The 21,623-nt window shown below is 33.8% G+C and overlaps 1 protein-coding gene across 1 annotated transcript in view; it reads left to right on the forward strand.

Annotated features, from left to right (window-relative positions):
- The window catches only part of LOC126977178 (N-acetyl-D-glucosamine kinase), a 41,638-nt gene extending 21,566 nt beyond the window's left edge, over window positions 1-20,072 (forward strand). The window contains exons 3-7 of the mRNA XM_050825892.1: window positions 2,640-2,802; window positions 11,929-12,018; window positions 12,848-13,024; window positions 14,739-14,968; window positions 15,333-20,072. Of these exons, the coding sequence (XP_050681849.1) occupies window positions 2,640-2,802; window positions 11,929-12,018; window positions 12,848-13,024; window positions 14,739-14,968; window positions 15,333-15,545 (873 nt within the window). The 3' untranslated portion in view covers window positions 15,546-20,072. The remainder of the gene's footprint in view (window positions 1-2,639; window positions 2,803-11,928; window positions 12,019-12,847; window positions 13,025-14,738; window positions 14,969-15,332) is intronic.
- The last annotated feature ends 1,551 nt before the right edge of the window (window positions 20,073-21,623 follow it).

A 21,623-nucleotide genomic window follows, 5' to 3' on the forward strand; every position in this document is an offset into this window, starting at 1 on the left:
CGTCTAGAACAAAACAACCCACGCGGACAGACACGCATGGCTAGACAACCTAAATAATTACAGTAAGTAAGCTGTTTATAATATTATATTATTAATTTATTTTGTTTAGGGCTTGGCATTGACTTAAAACCTATCAATAGGTAGCACATATAAATAATAGTATTTGTTTAATATTAAAGGTAAAGGTTTGCATAAGAGGTGTTTTAAATTAAATTTTTAGTTATTTGATACTTTTCAGTTTTTGAAGTCGGTTTTTTTTAAACGCAGTTTTATTTTTATTATACTTAAGGCCGAAAGTAACATGTACTATGTGTAAAGAAAACAAAAACATTGTCTTACGTATAGACAGAGCGGGGATATAGATACTTGGTTTTGGCTTTAAGGCCGCTATCCCAAGAAATCGCCAAAATTACGCAAAAATGAAAAATTTAACGGTTTATATAAAGCTTTTATTATTACAAAAAATAATTTTATATCTACAGAGTATGAGAAGATATTTTATTTTGTATTTCTATCTTAATAGACACAGCGAAAACAAATCACCAAAGTAACCCCTAAGTTTAACATCTGGAGCCGTCTCAATCATTAAATTTATATAGCAATTGTATGAAAAAATATTTATTTATTGTATTATGTTTGTAATAAATTAAAAATGCTTCCAATTCCGAATTAAAACAAAGGGGATTTTGTACGAGAGAGGTAATCTAGCTCCGCTGGATTCCTCAAGGCCGTTGGCTCGGTCCCCAGCCTTAAGGCGACACTAACTGCCAGCGACCTTGAGCGATATGAGTTCACGGTTGGCGGCCCGCCATCTATGTAACAAAGTCAATAATTTATAAAATCTTACGTTGAAAACGTAACATTTTAACAGGCGCAAACAGTTTATATGCTTACAATCATGATTATTGATTACTAATCTGAATAAATGTACCTACACAATAAAAGTACAAGCTATAAGAATAACTTTTCTGAGAATAGTACTAAACAAATACGTCATGCCGAGAAAAAACATGCTTAACTGCAAAGAAAAGTGGTAGTTCAAAATAGCTCTGGAGTGTTAATTATAACCTACAGCAAGCATTACCAACCTACAAATAAGACTTAAGGGTATGTGACAGGATAAAGTAGTGTTCATAGCTCAAAATGCTATATTTTCACGACAAAACTTGCCCAAAAACACCTTGTTTGCGTGTTTTCTGCTTAGCCTTCGCCTTAAGTTGTATTCTGCTTGATACATTAAATTGCTTATAAGTCTTAGGCTATATTGTAATTTAAATCATAAAATCTTTCGCCTAGCTATGGATTAATGCCGTACAATGTTGTATAAAAGATTTCAAAACGATCGGTAGAGCACTTTTGTAGGTATATGCCATTTTGCACAAACGAACATAAATTATATATAGATGAGGATCACGAGCAGATAACCCACCCTAGAGCGGCGTCATTTGCCAATAGCATTTTTCTTTTAAACTGCTTTACTGATCGATTCCAAAAACTAACTCTTAACATCAAAAAACCACGTCGATCGCCACTAAGCCGGTCAGAATCAGTTAATTCGTTCGTGAGTTATCGTTGACGGAAGAAAACCGAAAAAAGTATTTTTCCGGAATTACTTTGAAATTCCGAGTTCGATCTATTGGACGTAATATCAGAAAAACGTTCCAAACCACAATCATGTCGAAATTGAGGTAAGAACACAAAATTGGTCACGTAATTCATATTAACGGACTGACAAAAAAAATTTAACAAAAAAACAACCGACTTCAAAATTTATTATTCTAATATATATATTATTAATCTAATTCTTGTTACGATTATTGTTATTTTTGGAATCGGTGTCCTTCCGCCGCGACCTCCTCACGACTCTGTTTTTAGTGCATATTATATCTATTGTTTTGGATAACCAAACTATCTTTGAAGTATATCCTTTCCAATAAGGAAATAATTATCGAAATTGGTTGGCGCTATATTGAGTTATTCGTAAATTTATCATCCACTTTGCTATACGTATGTATAGCAAATTTAAGACTTTTATGGTTTCAAATAAAAAAAAAATATCAAAATCGTTTCACCAAGTCGAAAGTTTTGATGTAACAAACATAAAAACAAAATAGCGACGAATTGAGAACCTCCTTCTTTTTTGAAGTTGGTTAAAAAAGGCAGCCCTGCTATCTTTAAATGACATCATGACTTAGTAGCCCAACCCACATGTATGGAATACACTAATATTTATTAAACTTTAAACACGAATTCCTTAAAATGTCACGGTCACAATCGGTTGATGCGTTCGTGAGTTATCGTTGACAAAAGAAAATCGGTTCATTCATCCAAAAGTTATTGCCGTTTGAAAATTCCAAAAATAGTGTTTTATTAAACTTTTACCAGACTTTTATCAAACAACACAAATGATATTTTTCTCAAAATCGTCATAAGTACAATTTGAAACGTTTAGGTATGTAATTAGCGGGACGTTACAGGGTTGGCCTTTAGGGTCAGTTTTCCTAATTTTTTTTTTATGTTTAGGGTTGAGAAGCTCTACCCATGCATCCATTTAATATTGCCATTGTTGCCGTATGCAACTCAATGTTACATAATTCACTTATAAAGCCATGACTGTATACATTTGGCTTAACTTCCAGGGCTTAACATTATCGGGCTGTGAACAAGACAGTAGTAATGCAGAACTAGCGAAGGTTGTCAAGCAGAGGAATGAGAACAGTGCCAGGTCTATCAACGTAGCTTCAGATACGGCTGGATCTCTGTTCACAGGCGCTCCAGGAGGTGGCATGGTCCTCATTGCTGGTAAGACGTTTTATACGTAGTATGATTAATTCTTGTGCTTTAGGTCTGAATACGTTATTTTCCAGGGAGCGCAGGGAGCATATAATTAATTTTATATTAGGCTTAGTTCACACTATGAATTTTTGTCGAGGCCTTACAAACCACGAATATAGTAAATTGAATTCTAATTAAACGATTTAAAATAAATTATTTAATTGGCTAAATAATTATAATTTCTAAAAGGAATTTATGGATAGGAAATTCTGATATTTACTGTATTAAGTTTAATATTACTATACTAGGTATAGTGCTAGGATTTCCTATCAATATATAAGCTATTAAACATTATTGTATTATTATAACCTCTCCGATTTCCGCAGCTTGTGGTCTGGTGTGACCAGTAAATGTGCGAGATTGTTTGCTGCGTAGAGACCTTTCCGCCGGAAGAGGTTTATATTACGAAACATGTATAGCGCTATTTGATAAATCAGCTCGCATGGAAGAGGCATGATTTTTAGTTCTTTGAACAGCTCTCTATGAAATAATAATAGTAATAATCTCTCAAATGAGACCCGTGCTTCACTCTTAAGAGAAATCATTTGTGGCCAAATTTCCATATATGCGTTCGCGGCTCTTTTCTCCTAAATCTTCAGATCAGAGGGCTAGCATATAAATCTGACATTTATATTCGAAAAAATCAAAACAGGCCGCACAGAATGCCCTGCGCTTCCCCGGCGCATTAAAAGAAGAGGGAAGTCCCAGGACCTATGGTGTCGTATGAGGCGACTAAGGGCATTTACCAATGGGAGGCTTCTTTGCACAGGATGCCGGCGAGATTATGGGTACCACAAAGGCGCCTATTTCTGCCGTGAAGCAGTAATGTGTAAGCATAACTGTGTTTCGGTCTGAAGGGCGCCGTAGCTAGTGAAATTACTAAACAAATGAGACTTAACATGTTATGTCTCAAGGTGACGAGCGCAATTATTGTTGTGCCGCTCAGTATTTTTCGGTTTTTCAAGAATCTTGAGCTAAACGTCTCGTCCCTTATTGTCATAACAAAAATATTGCTTTCCTATTCAATTTCCAACACATCCAAACTATTGGTTTTTTGTAGGAGTAAATTGCCGAGAAGCAAGCCCTGATTTCTGAGATTTTTACCCAGCATATTTAGATGAGGCTGCAGTTGTCCTTAACGCACTGATGATCTTCCCTTCGTTAACGCGACAGAATAATTGTTTTAGAATTCTTAAATCTAAAAGTCCCAGCCAATATCTCCTCTTCATGACTGCTTTCAAAACTCACAGGAAATGTACTGGGCAACGTATTATCTATTTCGCCATGAGGTCAAAAACTTTCCTAACCTTTGCACCCGCATCTGACGCAGATATCAGACTGTTTTTATTAACACATTCAGCACATACTGCTATCGTTCAGCCAAAGGTTATCAGATGTCCTATATTCTAATTGGAGCAGCCATCAAGGTTCCATTTCCTGCGAATGTACGTCTGCTTGACTTGCTAGCTGGTTTGATCAATGTTAAATACAAATAAGCACAAAAAAAAAATTAGAATTTACGGTAAATAATAATTTATAATAGTTTTGTTGGGGCTGCTGCTTTGACTGCCGAAGACAGCAAGCGTCGCAAATATGTCGGTCTCAGTGAGTCTTACATCTTTGTGCCAGACAATGTACAAAGTACTATCTTCGCTCCTCAATAAGGCTACTGGAAACCCAAGCGCTGGCAGGTATTTCGGTCAACGGATCAGCCAAGCTATCCATCGCGGAAATGCTGCCAGCATTATTGGTAAGCTTCCACGTAATGATAGTTTTAATTTTATCTGGCAGCTATTTCGGTCAACGGATCAGCCAAGCTATCCATCGCGGAAATGCTGCCAGTATTCTTGGTAAGCTTCCACGTAACGATAGTTTTAATTTTATGTAGTCATATGTAAATGTAGTTATAAGATTTGTATGTTTCAATAAATAGTTCAAATATTTATTGTAAAAGCAGCTATTTTTAAGGTATCGTCACAAACGGAAACCTTAGTATTAAAATTCCGCTGTTAGTCCGACCGTTTGTCTATTAGTCTGTATGTTATAAACCGTAATAGACTTCTGAAATTTTGATATTGCTTCTATCCATACAAACCTCATGCGCTTCCTCTACATTCATCACTCTTCTCATACATGCTCGCCGGTTCCGAGTGCTTCGGACCTTTCCTTTTTTCCAGACGTCCTCAATTTGGTCGGCGAATGTCCTACGAGGTCTCCCGCGACCGACCGACGGATATTGCAGATTCAAATTTTAATATTTTTATTCAAAATAGGATATGGAATCACTTGGGTTATATGAATAAAAATAATTATACCAGCCTTTATTTTAGAAAATTATTTACAGTTTCTAGTTTTTTTTTATTTTTACTATAAAATATAGTTGTTTTACTTACGTCGACAACTTCATATCATCAATCTTTTTAAATTTAGATTAACGAATTCCCATACAAACTTTCATCTCTTATTTCAACCCGTTCATGGCTTTTTACAAAAAATGGTAGCTGATGTCCTTTCCCAAGGTCTCGTCTATTTTTATACCAAATATAATCAAAATCGAATTCGGAGTTGGGCGTGAAAGCGTGACGTTGTTTGGACTGTGCCATACATACGAATATTTATCCCCTATTTCATACCTACACAAGCATGATGACAGGCACGTCAAAATATTAAAAACGCTAGACTAAATTTTTATTTACTTCTTATCAAGTGCCTATATACAAAGTTTCATGGAGTCATCTCGGATAAAGACGAACTTCTATACAAACTTTCATCCCCTATTGCAATCCCTCCATTTATTTCGCAACAAAAAGTAGCCTATGTCCTTTTCAAAGCTGTTAATTAATTATTTCTATCTCTGTAATAAATTTCATCGAAATCAGTGGTTTAGGCTTGAAAGCGTTACAAACAAACTTACATTCACATTTATAATATTACTAGTTATTTTTGAATAGATGTGTTAAAAACCATTCGTACCATCGCATCGTCGTGTGCGATTGAGCGAACCGTACGAATTAATATTTGCATCAATAAATATGTTTGTATAGATAAATTACTTAGGTCTCATTCGTACTGCACTTTTAATAAACGCTTGTATAGAAATCGTTGATATGTAATAAATTCGAATCTTATATCTTTAACCGAGCAATTCTTGTATATATATATATATGCTGAATCTCGGAAACGGCACCAACGATTTTAATAATATTTTGTATATAGGTAGTTTCGGGGGCGAGAAATCGATCTAACTAGGTTTCAATTTTAAAAAATATAGTTTTATCCGTGTTTTAATGAGAAACAGCTACAATAACATTAGAATACAAAGGCAAATTTTGCCGCTATATACAAGACTATAATAGCTCAGATGGGACATTGGGTGAACCGGAAAGGCCGAAAGATTCGAACCAGATGTCCTATTAGTTTTTTTTTGGGTCAAGTTTGGTACATTCTTAAAGATCGGAGCAAGGCTCGCATCATTGTTTATTAAATGATAGAATCATTCCGTACCCTAAGGATAACCGTAGGGTATTACTAAGACTCCGCTGTCCATCTGTCAGCAGGTTATAAGTATATGTGTATTATACATATATACTTAATGTGTATTAGATACTATTGCCACTTTAACATCAAATAATATAAACCTTGATGGGGTGTTTAAAAATGGCGGCGTCGCAAAAAAAACTTACATAAGTATTTAAATTTTAATATTTTTATTCAAAATAGGATATAATATAACTTATTGAAAGTCGAAAACTACCACTCAATCCAAAAAGTACGCGTCATGCCTGAGAAGAACGGGCGCAACAAACGCAGCGGGTTTTTTTTTACTCGCTTTATTTTAGCTTCATCTGTATGTATATTTGTTTGTAACCGACAGAATTGAGCGCGATTTTGACCCACTTTAAACGGCGAGATTTCTAAAAGATTGATAAAATTATTGCATTTTTCAATTTGCACATACGATTATTGTTAATTGGAGGCAAAGGCAGGAATTGATGTTAATTTTAAATTTCAACCATTATCTTTAACCGATTTATCTAATATTAAGAAACTTTCGAATACCAAAGATAATTTTTAATTTAACAATATAAATAATAGTTTAAAACGCCAAAAAAACACGTTTTTTTATGAAACTCAAAAGTAGGAAATATGTTTCTATTTTTTAGTACGATTTTCTATAAAAAGCGTGTTTTTTAGTTTTTTTAACTAATATTTATTATTGACTATCTTAATTTTATGTATTTTTAAAAGTCACGTGCGCATGAGGCCCTAAGCCCTATCCCGCGTCTAATCTCGGATATTGACATGTTAGAAAAAATGTAAATTATGATAAGGTCAGCAACTTAATTTAACATTTAAATACCAACTCTCAATGTCAAACGTTTTAGCTTAAATACATCCATATTTTCTTGACTCGGGCTTATCTACTCTAGTATCCTTAAAAAATCGTCAAGTAAGAGTTGAGCTTTGATATTAGGTACCTAAATATATATATATACTAGCGGACCCGGCAAACGTTGTTTTGCCATATAAAGTATAATTTACGCGATAGTTTTATAAGTAATAAAATATTGCCTTTATTATAGCCTGTACATCATTTTGTTCTATTGTCAATAGTTTTTGCAGCGCACGCAAAAATAGGTTTTCGATTTTACACCTTGTGTTACAAAATAGCAATTTTATTACGGATCCCTAATTTTGAAAAAAAAAACATTGCCTATAGCCTTTCTCGATAAATGGACTACCCAACACTGAAGTAATCATTCAAATCGGACCAGTAGTACCAGAGATTAGCGCGTTCAAACAAACAAACAAACAAACAAACACTGCAGCTTTATAATATTAGTATAGATAAATGAATTGCTGTTCGTTAGTATCGCTAAAACTCGAGAACGGCTGAACCGATTTGGCTAATTTTGGTCTTGAATCACTTCCTTAAAGGCCGGCAACGCTCTTGTGATTCCTCTGGTGTTGCAAGAGAATGTGGGCGGCGGTGATCACTTAACACCAGGTGACCCGTACGCTCGTTTGTCCTCCTATTCCATAAAAAAAAATAATATATGAAAATGCTCAGAATTAAATAAAAAGAAAGATTTTGATTTTCTTTGATGTGTCCGCCGTCGTTCAGAAATCAAATTAAAATAATAGTTTCAAATGAATTTTTATATCTTTCTAACTTTCTCAGGAGTTAAAAAATAAACTTAATCTTAAGCAACTATAGTAGTATAACATTTGTGTTAACTATCTGTCAGCTTATTTTTTTGTAGATAAATAAATCTTAAGTTTTATCACAAATTAAATTTCAGAACGCGAACAAAATTATTTGACATTTGACATCAAAGAACATACTACATGTTGATTGATAAATCTTAAGTTTATGTTAAAAAATAAAATATCTGAATCCAACCGCACCACAAAACAAAAAATATAGTTTATCACAAAGCTTTAACTTGATTGACAGACTGTATGATTACTGTGTGTGTCAATATCAAATTGAAACCTTATAAATAGCCAGTATATCAGAAAAGATCGAAAATAATAATAAAATTTCATTCATACCGCGCGTTCTTTTTTATTTGTTTTAATAAAAAAATTACTCCTTTTGTTTGTTTTAAGTTTATTTTGTACAAAAGTTTAGGTTTTTTATTAATTGATTGAGGCAGTACGACATCTGCCGTGTCAGCTAGTAATAAATAGATTTTAATTATTGCTTACTATTAATATGTCATCTGTAACTTTGTCCGTGTATCGCGCTCCATCGGGGACATAATTTTCACAAACTTTCGTTTTTTGGTGGCTGAATGGTGCGTCACTCTGTGCTTTAGGTAGGAAAACATACTACTACTAATCGTGGTTCGTAAATCTTGGTATATCTTGTTCAACTCTCAGGTTGTGGCTTCTACATTCTACAGGATCTACTTTACAGTTGATAACCTGCTCAATTCTATGATTGCACATTAGAAAATTGACTTGAAATGTCGCTCTTTCAAATCTAAACAATTTGTTAACCTCTGTGTTTCTCTCTGGGTCCCGCATCGTTAATAAATTTTGGTACAAATTTAATTTGTATTATTAATTCCAGAAGTGAGGGATATCACCTTAAAATAACAAATTGTCACTATTTTTGTTCATTGCTTTAATCATAATTAAACAAAGTTTCCTTATATTTGGGGAAGAATTAAAAATAATAATAAAAGAAGAATATACAAATTTGTAATTAATTATTTGGAGTTAAATGTTAGCTAGACAGATAGATTTTAGATCAATAAGACATCCATAAACGTAAAGTAAACCTATTTGTTTGTAATAGATAAACTCAGAAACTACTTACTTAATTATACAAATTATTTAAGTTTTCTTTAGTGTTAATTCCGCCAATATTTGTTGAGACATGTCTCGTGCCAGATTTTGGCGAGACAACACGTCCTGAGGATGCCTCGTGTAGAGGCGAAACACGTGTCGAATTGTTTTAAAGACAAATATTGGCGGAATTAACACTAAAGAAAACTTAAATAATTTGTATAATTATGGATTTCCGCAAAGTAACGCCTTATTCAATAAATTTACTTACTTAATTGATTCCAAAAATTTCTCTTTTTATACGCTTTTTATTAGCTTCACCTGTATGTGTGTTTGTTTGTAACCGACTCATTTGGGCGCGATTTTGACCCACTTTAAACCGACAGACCGATGAATATACATTGATTATTATTCCATTTTTCAAATTGCAAAATATGATTTTTCTTAATTTATAAAACTTTCTTCTATCCTCTGTAAGGCAGGAATTAATGTTAATTTTAAATTTCAAAATAAATTTTCTATTTTTTGGTTCAGGTTTTTCAAAAAGCGTGTTGTTTAGTTTTTTTTTACTACTATTTATGATAATCATAGACGAAACGACTAAGTATAGTAGAAGCCTACCAACCAACACGGGAATTAGGTCGAGTATACATTATATAATAATTATAGACGGCATAAGAAAGCTTTTTAACGTTAAAGAGTTAATATGCGGACAACCGAGCCTTGCTCGGATTTTTAAGAATGTACAAAACTTGAACAAAAAAAAAACTAATAGGATATCTGGATTCGAACCGGGGTCTTCTGCTTTCCGGATCACCCAATGTCCCATTTGAGCTTATTATAGTCTTGTATATAGTGGCGAAATTTAACTTTGTATTCTAATGTTATGGTAACTGTTTCTCATTAAAAATACATTTTTTTAAATTGAAACCTAGCTAGATCGATTTATCGCCCCCGAGATCCCCTGTATACTAAATTTTATGAAAATCGTTGGAGCTGTTTCCGATATTCAGATTATATATATAGTTTGTTGTATGTGGATAGGCCTTTCGTGAGCATTATAATAATAAAGTTACCTAGTGGTTTAATAATCAATATAATAAGGCCGGGTTGTACCAACTAACTTAAGCAACCGGTTAAGCAAAAAATGGGTTTCACCATTTGACAATAATTTTTAGATGACGTCATAACTTTTAACCGTAACCGTTATCTTCGCTATTACTATTTCGCTACTAATTATTCGATATTTCACTTCTTAACTGACTTCGAAAAAGGAGAAGGTTCTCAATTCGTCGGTATTTTTTATGTTTGTTACCTCAGAACTTTTGAATGTATGAACCGATTTTGATAATTCTTTTTTTATTTGAAGACCAGTGCTTTCCGTGTGGTCCTATCTAATTTGGTCCAGATTTCGATGATTCTTTTTTTATTGGAAAGGTCGTGTAGTGAGTTTGGTTAGGTTATGTCAAGTAATTGTCGTAGTCGAATATGGTGATCAATGTAACTCCTTAACGACTTACAGTAAGTTTGCGATCTGTGGCAGAATTGCTAACTGTCTGTAATCAAATTGCAATGCGCTTACGTTCATTGCTGCTTTGCACAATTTAGTAGGTCTACACATATTTAGACAAATTATTAGTTAGTACTTCAGATTCACTAAAACTCAAAAAATAAAAAAAAATTAACAAAGAAAATCGATTTCAAACAATTCTAAAACGATTTATTGTTTATCTACAATCTATACACTACATCAATACAATCTATTAGTTATTTTTTTGCTAAATTTCCTTCAACTATGCCAAGGAATAGGTACGATGGTGCAACACATTCCGTAGTCTGTTATAGTCAGCGTTACTGTTAACGTTAAACTTGACTTAAACTAACTATGACAGCTATAAATATGATGCAATTACAATAGTGACCGTTTACAACAATTATTGTCTACAGAAATTGGTTACAGTAACAAAAGATTCGCTTTCCTTTTTTGTCTTTCTTTATCAAGGTGCTCAAGCTTGAACTGCTGGCGATCTACCTCAAAATTTGTAGACTACAATCGATCGCCTCTGAGAGGCTTCAAGTATGTGTGATGAAGGATTGTCGTCTAGGTAGAGTGTCACGATGACATAGATATTAGTTTTGCGCAAAATATGCATTTTTTTAGTCAAGGTAAGTGTAGGTCTGCTTTTAAAATATTTCAATGAAATAACTCATAATTATTATTCAAAATTGCGAGTTAATTGGTTCTTACAAAACAAACGCGTTCTAAAGTTCTAAGCTTAACTAAAGAGTGACTTTGGATGTTGAAGCGTGACACTGCATGTCCTGAGCATACTTTTAATAAGATGGTACGTAATTACCGATTTTAGTTTATTATACCGGATTTTTTTCTCGCGATCGACCTGTCGATCCCGATCGACCGTAACAGCACCCCTGTTCTATATCTTCGCTAGAGATAATTTTCTCTCTCGCACACTTTGTTCCAACTTTTACAAAGTAACTTTGCACTTCGCTATAATTCGACCTCTCTCCCACAACTTCACGTTGCGCTTTTTCTTTTGCTTCCAGCATAGTACCGACAGCATATTATTATTTTGGCTGCGGCATTAAATTATTATTATTTTTTTGTTTACATGTAGTTAAGCAAGTTGTCTTTTGATAAAGTAACTTTATTTTGTGCACACCTTAACCACGCCGAGTGACCTTTAAATTTGTACCTACGGTCTGTACTTATAAGGTACGATTAATGTGTAGATCTTAATTGTGGTTCCAAAAAACATATTTTTTTTTTAATTTCAGGCACAGGGTCAAATGCACTGCTTCGAACACCGGATGGGCAACAGTATGGGTGTGGAGGTTGGGGCTATCTGCTGGGTGACGAGGGAGGTGGTAGGTTGTATTCACTCATGTATATCTTATAATAATCTTAATATATATAAATTACGTGGCACGTTGTTTGTCCGCGATGGACTCCTAAACTAATGAACGCATTTCAATGGGGATTACTTCATGGAGTGCAGTTTGGTCCAACTTGAGAGATAGTTTTGTATTTCGATTTGGTACCCATAATTATTTATATTTTCAATATTTGTTTTGTATGGACATATTTCCTTTGAGAGAATTTAGTGACGCACGGTTTGACAGTTCCGCTGTGAAACAATTTCATTATAACAACAGGGAGCATTTTTAACGAAATAATTCTTGATGTTTTGAAATATTGGCAAAATTCCTATAAAACAGATTTTTTTTTATTATCTACAGAACAACGTCTGTTGGGTCAGCTAGTACTATACTTATATAAGATCACTTATCTTACCATACCCGAATTTTATTTGCTGTTTCAATTCAAATATTTTGGGTATTATTACCACTAATTGAATGCTAGGCAATTAGGCAGTACCTACCTCTTTATCAACCTAAATACTTAAACCATGATAAATATAGTGCTTAAGTTAATTTTGTTAAATTTGGTTCCGTTATTTAAAAACCAAAACGCTAGATACTATATACCTACGGTAAGCAATCTCAAGGTTGCATATTCCAAAGCTCACCTACAACTCGTTAGATATACAGTGCCTACCCACCCTACTAGAAAACGAATGCACGCCCGTGGTAAAAGCGTATACATCGCTTAACACGACATAACTGTGTATTGGCATAACAAGGTAAGGATTTAATATAGAAATCGGCCGTTAATGATTACAATTTTTTTTGCCAGCGTATTGGATAGCGCTTCGCGCTATTAAGGCAGTATTCGACGAGACAGACGGCTTACGACTGGCTCCCCACCCAACCCAACGGGTCTGGGAGGCCGTCAAGGAATACTTCCTCATCGAAACCCGGGCCGATGTATTACCCATGATGTATAAGAACTTTGAGAAGTCCTTCATAGCTGGTATGTATGTTGATGTCCTGCCTAACATCAGAAAAATGTTTTTTCATTACTCATACTCGGAAAGTAATGTTGTTTTGATCTGATTAATGGAAAATGCTGCTTCCCTCCATAGAGAGGGAAAAATTCATACAAATTACTTCCCACCCTTAGGCCGGAATGAACTTTAAAAATAGAACTGCTGTGAAGAGTTTTATGTAAACAAGAACTAATTAAAAAAATGCTGCGGCCATGTGACTTTCTAAACAGCCAGTGTGAAGTTAGCGCAAACTTCTTTGAGCGGAATAAACCGCAACAATTACGCGGTAAGTTCCATATTTGAAATTTAAGAAGTCGACATAAATTGGCGGGATACTAATCTGTGCTTAGATAAACAACTAGTTTTATTTTCCTCATATTCGTAATGAAAAGTAGTGTTAAACTCGGGTAAAAGTATCAATTCCTACTCGGACTATAGACGACCTTGCTGCGCTCGGGCGTCTAAATACCTCGGGAATTGATTCTTTCTACCCTCGGTTAACAATCTACTATTTTACACACTTTTTATTAGCTTCACCTGCATGTATAGTTGTGTGTAACCTACTCATTTGGGTGGTACTTTCACCCACTTCAAACGGTCAGATTTCATTCAAACTTTGTAGATTTATCGAGGACAGACGACCATACATTAATTTGATAAAATCATTCCATTTGTCAATTTGCAATATAAAATTTTTGTTAATTTATATATTTTTTTCATCTACGCAGGAATTGGTGTTCATTTTAAATTTTAACCAGATTTTTTGATTTTTTAAACTACTTTTATTATCACTATTTGCTCTGCTGACAGGTCCTGTTTATCAATCGACTTAAAAAGGAAGATTTTTTTTATTTTACTACTTTATAATATTAATTCCGCCGTTCATAATTAATAATTCTTTATTTGCAATCAACATGTAAATAGATATTTTGTTACAAATCATTATATGTGCCGGACATGTTTGGCAAATTTATTAATTGCTAGACCGATCAATTTTTTTTCATTCGCTTTAAAGAACTTTAAGCTTACAAAGCGCAGTTCCGGCCACATATCGAGTATTGCTGTCATCTCTTGGCTGGCGCACCCCAGTATCAGCTCGATCCATTTGAACGCCTGCAACGCAGGGCAGCTCGAATTGTCGTGGACCCAGTGCTCTGTGAACGGCTGGATCACTTGGCGTTGACGTCGCTTCATTGTGTGTCTTCTACCGCATTTATCACGGGGAGTGTTCCGAAGAGCTGTTTCACCTGATTCCTGTCGTCGAATTCCACCTTCGCACGACACGCCTCAAGTTAGGATATCATCCCCACAATCTGGATGTATGGCGGTCCTCCACAGTGCGGTTTTCAAGAAGCTTTCTTACGCGTACTACAAAGCTGTGGAAAGAGCTTCATTGTTCGGTGTTTCCGGGACGATACGACATGGGTACCTTCAAAAAAGGCCGGTGACCTTTACTTACTTACTTAACACCAGGTGACCCATACGCTCGTTTGTTCTCCTATTTCTAAAAAAAAGACAAAAAAAACTTCCAGATTGAATCCATAGAATTAACAGAAAACAGTGTTTGGATTTTATTCACCTGATCAAAGAATTTAATGAAATACGAGGTAGCGTTCGTGACATCATAAATTCTTAATTATTTTTTTCTAACATCAGATTTAAATTCAATAGTAATAAACTTAATTTTACTCCATCCAGGACTCACAGCACGGTTGGCAATCCTAGCAGAATCTGGTGATCCCCTATCGCAACACCTGTTCGCGGATGCAGGTGCAGCCCTGATGTCTCACGTGGCAGCCCTAGTCAATAAGTCCCAGAACGGAGTCACGCCGTTCGGGAACGGATTAAGGATAATATGCGTCGGTTCTGTTTGGAAAAGCTGGGGGATGCTGATGCCTGGGGCTCTTCAGATGTTGGAGAAACGCCAGGTACGATAATTCCGTTATTGGACAAAATATGTACTTTTTATTAGTGGCTAAGGGGCGATCCATAAATTATCTCAGTCGTTTTGGTGGACGAAGGGGGGTGACAAGTGGCGGGGAGGAGTCCCGAATTTTGTGACATCAAATTTTTCAAAATATAATATTTTATATCTACGAATTACAACAGTAAATTTAATTTAGCTCACTTTATGGTTGGTGGGACAATACAGTAATTTCTGAGGTTCATTGTATTTCTAATATTGTAATGTATATAAAATAATTGTTACTTTACAATGTCTTCAATTGTTCCATATTAAAATAATTTCAAGTCAAATACCACCAACAATGATTAACACTACATTAACTACAGGTTAAAACTAACCTCGAGTTAGTACGTCTTCGCGTATCGAGTGCAATGGGTGCAGCGTGGCTCGCGGCCCGACATGTTGGTTACGACATGCCACGGGATGATACCGCCTTTTGTGAGGTCTTCTATACGTACAAATACAAGCCAAGCCACAATGGAGTTGAAAATATACAAAACGGGTACATATCATGTGGTTGTAGCGAATTCTGGAGCTAACTCATGGTTAAGAAATCTTAAAGCGATGAAAATATTTGCGGATTAGTTTCAATAAAAGACAACTTTGTATTACACTATTTACATGATATATTTTTAATATATTTTTTTTAACAAATATGCATATCTACGTACAACAAGGTGAGATTTTTGAAGTGATTTGTTAACAATAAGTTTAGAAATAGCGTTAGAGTATCTATATTTTGTGTAAATTGAACTTAGATCTTTTGACTGGCCTCTAGCCATTGTAGAGTATATTATTGTATTTGCTAGCGTTTTGAAAAATTAAATATTAGAATAAGTTTAAAGGTATTTTATAATGCGCACATTCCTGCGAACGGCTTAGCTGGGATTCAACAGAATTAATATTTAACAAACATATTATGTTAAATTTGTACAGAATTTACACATCGAACGTATTCGAACCTTATGATTAGATAATATTTAAATGTTAAAGTGTTAACATATTATATAAATTGTACTGAGTTTGAAAGCTGGGAATCTCATCTTCATTTTTCGTGGGATTTATCGTCACATTAATAGATAATGTATACAGTTATACTATAATTTATAGTAGATATGCATAATTTATCAACATATAAAAATAGTTTTTTTTTAAAGTAAGTAATTTTCTGTATAATCAATTACCTAATCATAATATTTTAGAGATTTATTATTATTGAAACATATTAAAGAAAATTGTACATATCTCATTTATATTTCTATATAATATCTTACTTTCTGAGATCTGAGGCTATATAAAAGATCTGAAGGTTGTATTAAATACACGTTGTTTTCACGAAATATACGTATTTATTAATTAAGTTATATTTATTAGCTTCTTAACTCTCCAGCTCATGTCAGTGAAAGCGAAATTTACGAAAATTGTTTAAGAGAATTCAAATTGTATTTGTGAAATCGAGCATTATTATGTACCGTTAATAAATAAGTGATAATGTAAAAACATATTGTATTATATAAGTAAATGATTTTAATTGAGCGGTTCATATTTTGTTTTATCGTTTCATATAATTTAAAGAAATAGATTTATAGGACTGTGCACAGAGAGTTGGTAAACATAAATGAACACAGATTACGGTGAAACCGGCGCTGACCGGCGATTCGGCTTGACAACAGTTGCGTGCCTCTTACCACAAATAAAATATGTGTATATACCAGAGGACACAGGTGAGAAGTGAAACTTCTTTATGATATACATATAATTTTTCTACTATTTGCAACTTCACAGATATTGGGTAGATAAGGCTTAAGAAAAAAATTCAATATTAAATTAAAACTATTTTATTATAATAAACATGCATACAAATAAGTCTTTTTATTTTATTATTTTCAGCCTAATATATTATTTTTTTCTTTATGTCACAATAGTCATAAAAAAAGAACATGGCGCTTAACCGAAAATCGTGACGATTTGCTATAAAATTTCTCTCATACGTCGATAAAGAAGTTCCACTTCAAAAGTAGGTATTATACAGTAGTTTTCCAATTAGAAGCACTAAAGCGCATTATACGGAATAATGCTCAACGTTGAATGTTCCAACTATAGCAACTAGAGGTGGTCGTTAAATCAAGAAACTGTTTTAATTAACAGCTTTATATTAGTTAACGAATTAACTGTTTTTCTTCAACGAAAAAACCTGTTGGACGTAATAAGCTAATAAATTCAATCAAGGTCTTCGCCCGTAACTCGCAATAAATGAAGAAATTGGATGCCTCATTAAAACAGCTTAATTCAAAACAGTTGACGAATTTGCGAACGAGAACGTTGACTTGATATTATATTGACGAAATAGGTACTACGTATGAATTAAATTTAGTAATGTTATTAATATAATATGAAGTATAAACCTAATAAAAACCTAAATTATTAATAAATGCGTTAACCGATTTTTCAAAACCCGTTGACGGTTTAACAGTTTTTTCAACCTGTTGATCATTGACAAAAAAAATTAAATTAAATTAATTTAAAAACCTTCAATGACACACCTCTAAGCAACGCTTCGCACAATCAAGCACTTTCAAAAGTACTGCTTTCGCGCGATGCGTGCAATTAATACCAACACTATGGCAGAAAATTAACAAGTGTCTTTCTTTAGGTTGGCATTGATCCAAATTTTATTTATAGGTATATTATTGTGGGTATTGTTTATTGTTGAAAAAGTGTTTAAAGCTTTCGTTTCGGCGAAGCTTTTTGGGAAAAATAAATGTTACTTCAGACTGTGTTAAAAAATAAATGTATAAGTATAGATGAAGGTCCAAACATTACGTTTTTATAGCTTTTTTTCAACACTGAACTTAACGCACTATGCCAATGCATTTGAAAACTAATTCATGTTACAATTCAACAAATGCTTTTATAGTAAGAATTCTTTAGCCAAAAATAATAGTATTTAAATGTAATTTTTTGAGAGGTTTATATTAGGATTATATTATAATTTAAACTATGTAATGTTTATTAGTGACGTATAAATATAAAAATTCCAATATTGACAATCAAATATTTGTATGCCGATATATTGGCGAATTGTGGTGTACACCAATTAATTATTAACAACTATATTACCACAATTCATACAAATAAATCATTTCATTTCATATCAACACAATTCGGTATTGTGTGTCACTGAGTCGTATTATGCTCTGACATTTGACAACTACCACAGATTGCAATAACGAAAGGACAGTCGACACTTTGTGGGTGTTTAATTGGTTGACTCTCGATCATAGATAGAGTATTGTTTTGTGTGTATGTGCGTGCAAGAGTGAAGAACATATCTAACAGAGTTACAGCAAGATAGAAAAGGAACGCGAATGTATTGTGACTAACCGATTTCGATGGACAAGTCGTAAACAGTCAGCCACTGTCGGTAGGCTACCTAATTGTTTTGACTATTCTACTAGCTAACGCACACATTAAGAAATCAAGAGCAGCGTGCATACTCCGCGGCCGTCTGTCATGCGACACGCGATAGATGGACGAAAAATTTTTGGCGACGTAATAAAGTTTCACTTTAATAATAATTGTATTCGCTTTGATGAAGTCACTTCTGTCGTGTTATTTTTTAAACATTTAACAACTCTCTGAGTACAAGCTATATTGATTACAACATATTATTTACAAAGATTTTACAACGTTTCTATTATAAAAGGGAGGGGATAGCATTGCAAATTATAGTATAAATAAAATAGTTAAATCGTGCCAAATATATGTACTTATAATGTTTTCATATGTTGAATGTTTACTCATTTTTGGCTGAATATTATTGCGAACTATTGAAATGAAGCCAGAACTGAATGACGTTGCCAAAACTACTCAAATTTTATAATGATAGTTCACATTTTGGGTATGTTCCGATATTCGCTGCGACCACTGTACAGTGTGACGTCAATTTAGTATACTGTGAAGCCGTTCCTTTATAGCCAGTTATATTGGTTACTATTTAAAACTGAACGCAATCCCGTATACCTACTTTCAGTCGCATTTTTTGACGCAGCATTCAAATGAGTGTATAAAAGTTTTCTAGTTCATTAATAAAAAACTGTTGTTGGTGTATCGTCAAATTAAAAATATTTGGGATTAAACAGTAGGTATTTGTTTATAAAACGTAAGCACTCGAGTGGTTTTGACTGATCACGTGATCGAAGTACTGCGAGTACCTTACCTCGAAAACGCCAGTACTCACAGTAGAATATGGCGGCGATTTATGACGTCATATATTTCCCTAGGGTACTGCGGCAGTATACTGGCAGTCCATAACGGAACGAATTTTTCTACAGTGATAGCACTGTGCAGTGCTCGAAGTGCATATTGGAACATACCCTATAAAGTATATATTTATTTTTATATTTATATACATGGATAATATAGTTGTTCACGAATACAGTAGCTATTTTTTAATAGTTGTAGCTTGTGATGAAGCCACAACCTGAGAGTTGAACAAGACATATTATACAACTCTTATAACGTATGAGTGACGTACTCAAACGTTTGGTATTCGCACGGAATGCGAGAGGTCGCGGGTTCGAGTCCCGCATCGTTCATAAAATTTCTTTACAAATTTAATTTATGTAGTAGTAGCTTTTCCATGTAGTTAATAGGTTATCAATATTCGTTGATATCGTAGTATATTTACGGGTTGGAAGAACACAGAATGCCGGGTAGATTATGGGTAACACAACGGCTCCTTTTTCTGACATGAAGCAGTAATGTGTAAGCATTATTGTGTTTCGGTCTGAAGGGCACCGTAGCTAGTGAAATTACTAGGCAAATGAGTCTTAACATCTTATATCTCAAGGTGACGAGCGCAGTTGTAGTGCCGCTAAGAATTTTTGGGTTTTTGCAAGAATCCTGAGCCAGGTGAACGTCCTGCTCGTCTTGTCCCTTAGTGTCATAAAAAAATATTATCGAGAGCCTCTGAACATTGATTTAATATAATAATAGATATTGTTATCAAATAGTTCCTAATTTTAATTTTTTCTGTATTATTTTAATTACATAATCTACAACTGTTTGGTGTTTTATTTTTTTCATTTTTACCTACCTTTTTTTTTTTTATAAATTTATTTAATCATAAATATATGCACAGTTGGTACTTAAATTTTACATCTCGCCAAACTGTTGCAACAGTTTGTTGGCGAGTTTACGCTCTTAGACAATATTATACTATTGTGCAACTATAATAAATTATACCTAATTTGTTCGTTATATTATACACTATTACTAATACACATATAACATTACACACATATCATTACTTAGTTATCAATTCATAATATTCCTAAAAACATTTTAAAATCTTACCTGTATACATATAACTAAACTATACTACTTTAAATATTAAGGCTTATGTGGAGACTTTAAGAAAGTGCTCTTTTAATTTTTTCTTAAGTACTACTCTACAGTCTTTTTTATCCTCTCTTAACCATTCTATACTATTAAAAATTTTTGGCACAACATATTCCCTTAATCTTTCCCCATAGTAGTTACATATTTTTGGTATTATATAAATATTCCTGATATTCTTTCTCAAATTTTCCCTCAGATTAACAGGGTTTTTAAATCTATTTGAGTAATAATTTTCTTTTGTTATTAAATAGTTTACTTTGTTAGTTACTGGCAGTATTTTTAAGTCTTTAAATATATTGTCATAATTTTTTCCGTATTTTTCCTTTTCCTTGCTTCCAATTATTAGTTTTAATATTCTAATTTGAATTTTTTCAATCTCGTTTAAGTAAGTCTTAAACGTTTTACCGTAAATATTTAGACCATAGCTTAAGACTGAATCAGCTAGTGCATAATATACTACCAGTTTTGTATGTTTGTTCAGCACGGGCTCGAGATGATAGAACTGCCCTAGAACTGATCGTAGTTTATTGCATACCGCTGTCACATGTGTTTTGAAATTGAAGTTACAATCGATATGCAATCCCAAATACTTATAATTTTCTACATATTGAATATAGCTACATGCGCACGCATATTTATCTCTGTGTAGGCAGTCGTAGCTATGCCCCACTATACCTATATCCTTGTATTGGACTGTCTTAGCGCGTCTGTTATATGGCGAGTAAATATGCATGCATTTTGTTTTGTCCATATTAATAATAATGCCATTATCGTGTGCCCATTTAGTTAGGCTTTCAAAATCTATTAGGATATTATCACGCGCCTCTTCCACGTCGTTAGACGCGTATAGCAAGCACATATCATCTGCATACATAAATACTCGACATGTCTTAATCACATTAACTGCACTATTAACAAGCATTAAATATCCCACTGGTCCATATATCGAGCCAGTCGGTACTCCTAAGGTTACCTGACACTCGTCACCCACAGTCCCGTCAATACATGTGCGTATCGTTCGTTCTGACAGGTAATTACGGAACCAGTTATTAGTCGGGCCCTCAATGCCACACTCTTTCATTGCCATTAATAAGACGTCTTTTTCCAGGGTGTCAAAGGCCTTCTTATAATCAATAAAGAGTGCCAAAATTTGTTTCCCGCTGTTAAGATTTAAATTAATTTCATCTGAGAACTCAGTGAGGGCTGTTACAGTG

Source organism: Leptidea sinapis, chromosome 44, assembly GCF_905404315.1.
Source record: "Leptidea sinapis chromosome 44, ilLepSina1.1, whole genome shotgun sequence".
NCBI lineage: Eukaryota > Metazoa > Arthropoda > Insecta > Lepidoptera > Pieridae > Leptidea > Leptidea sinapis.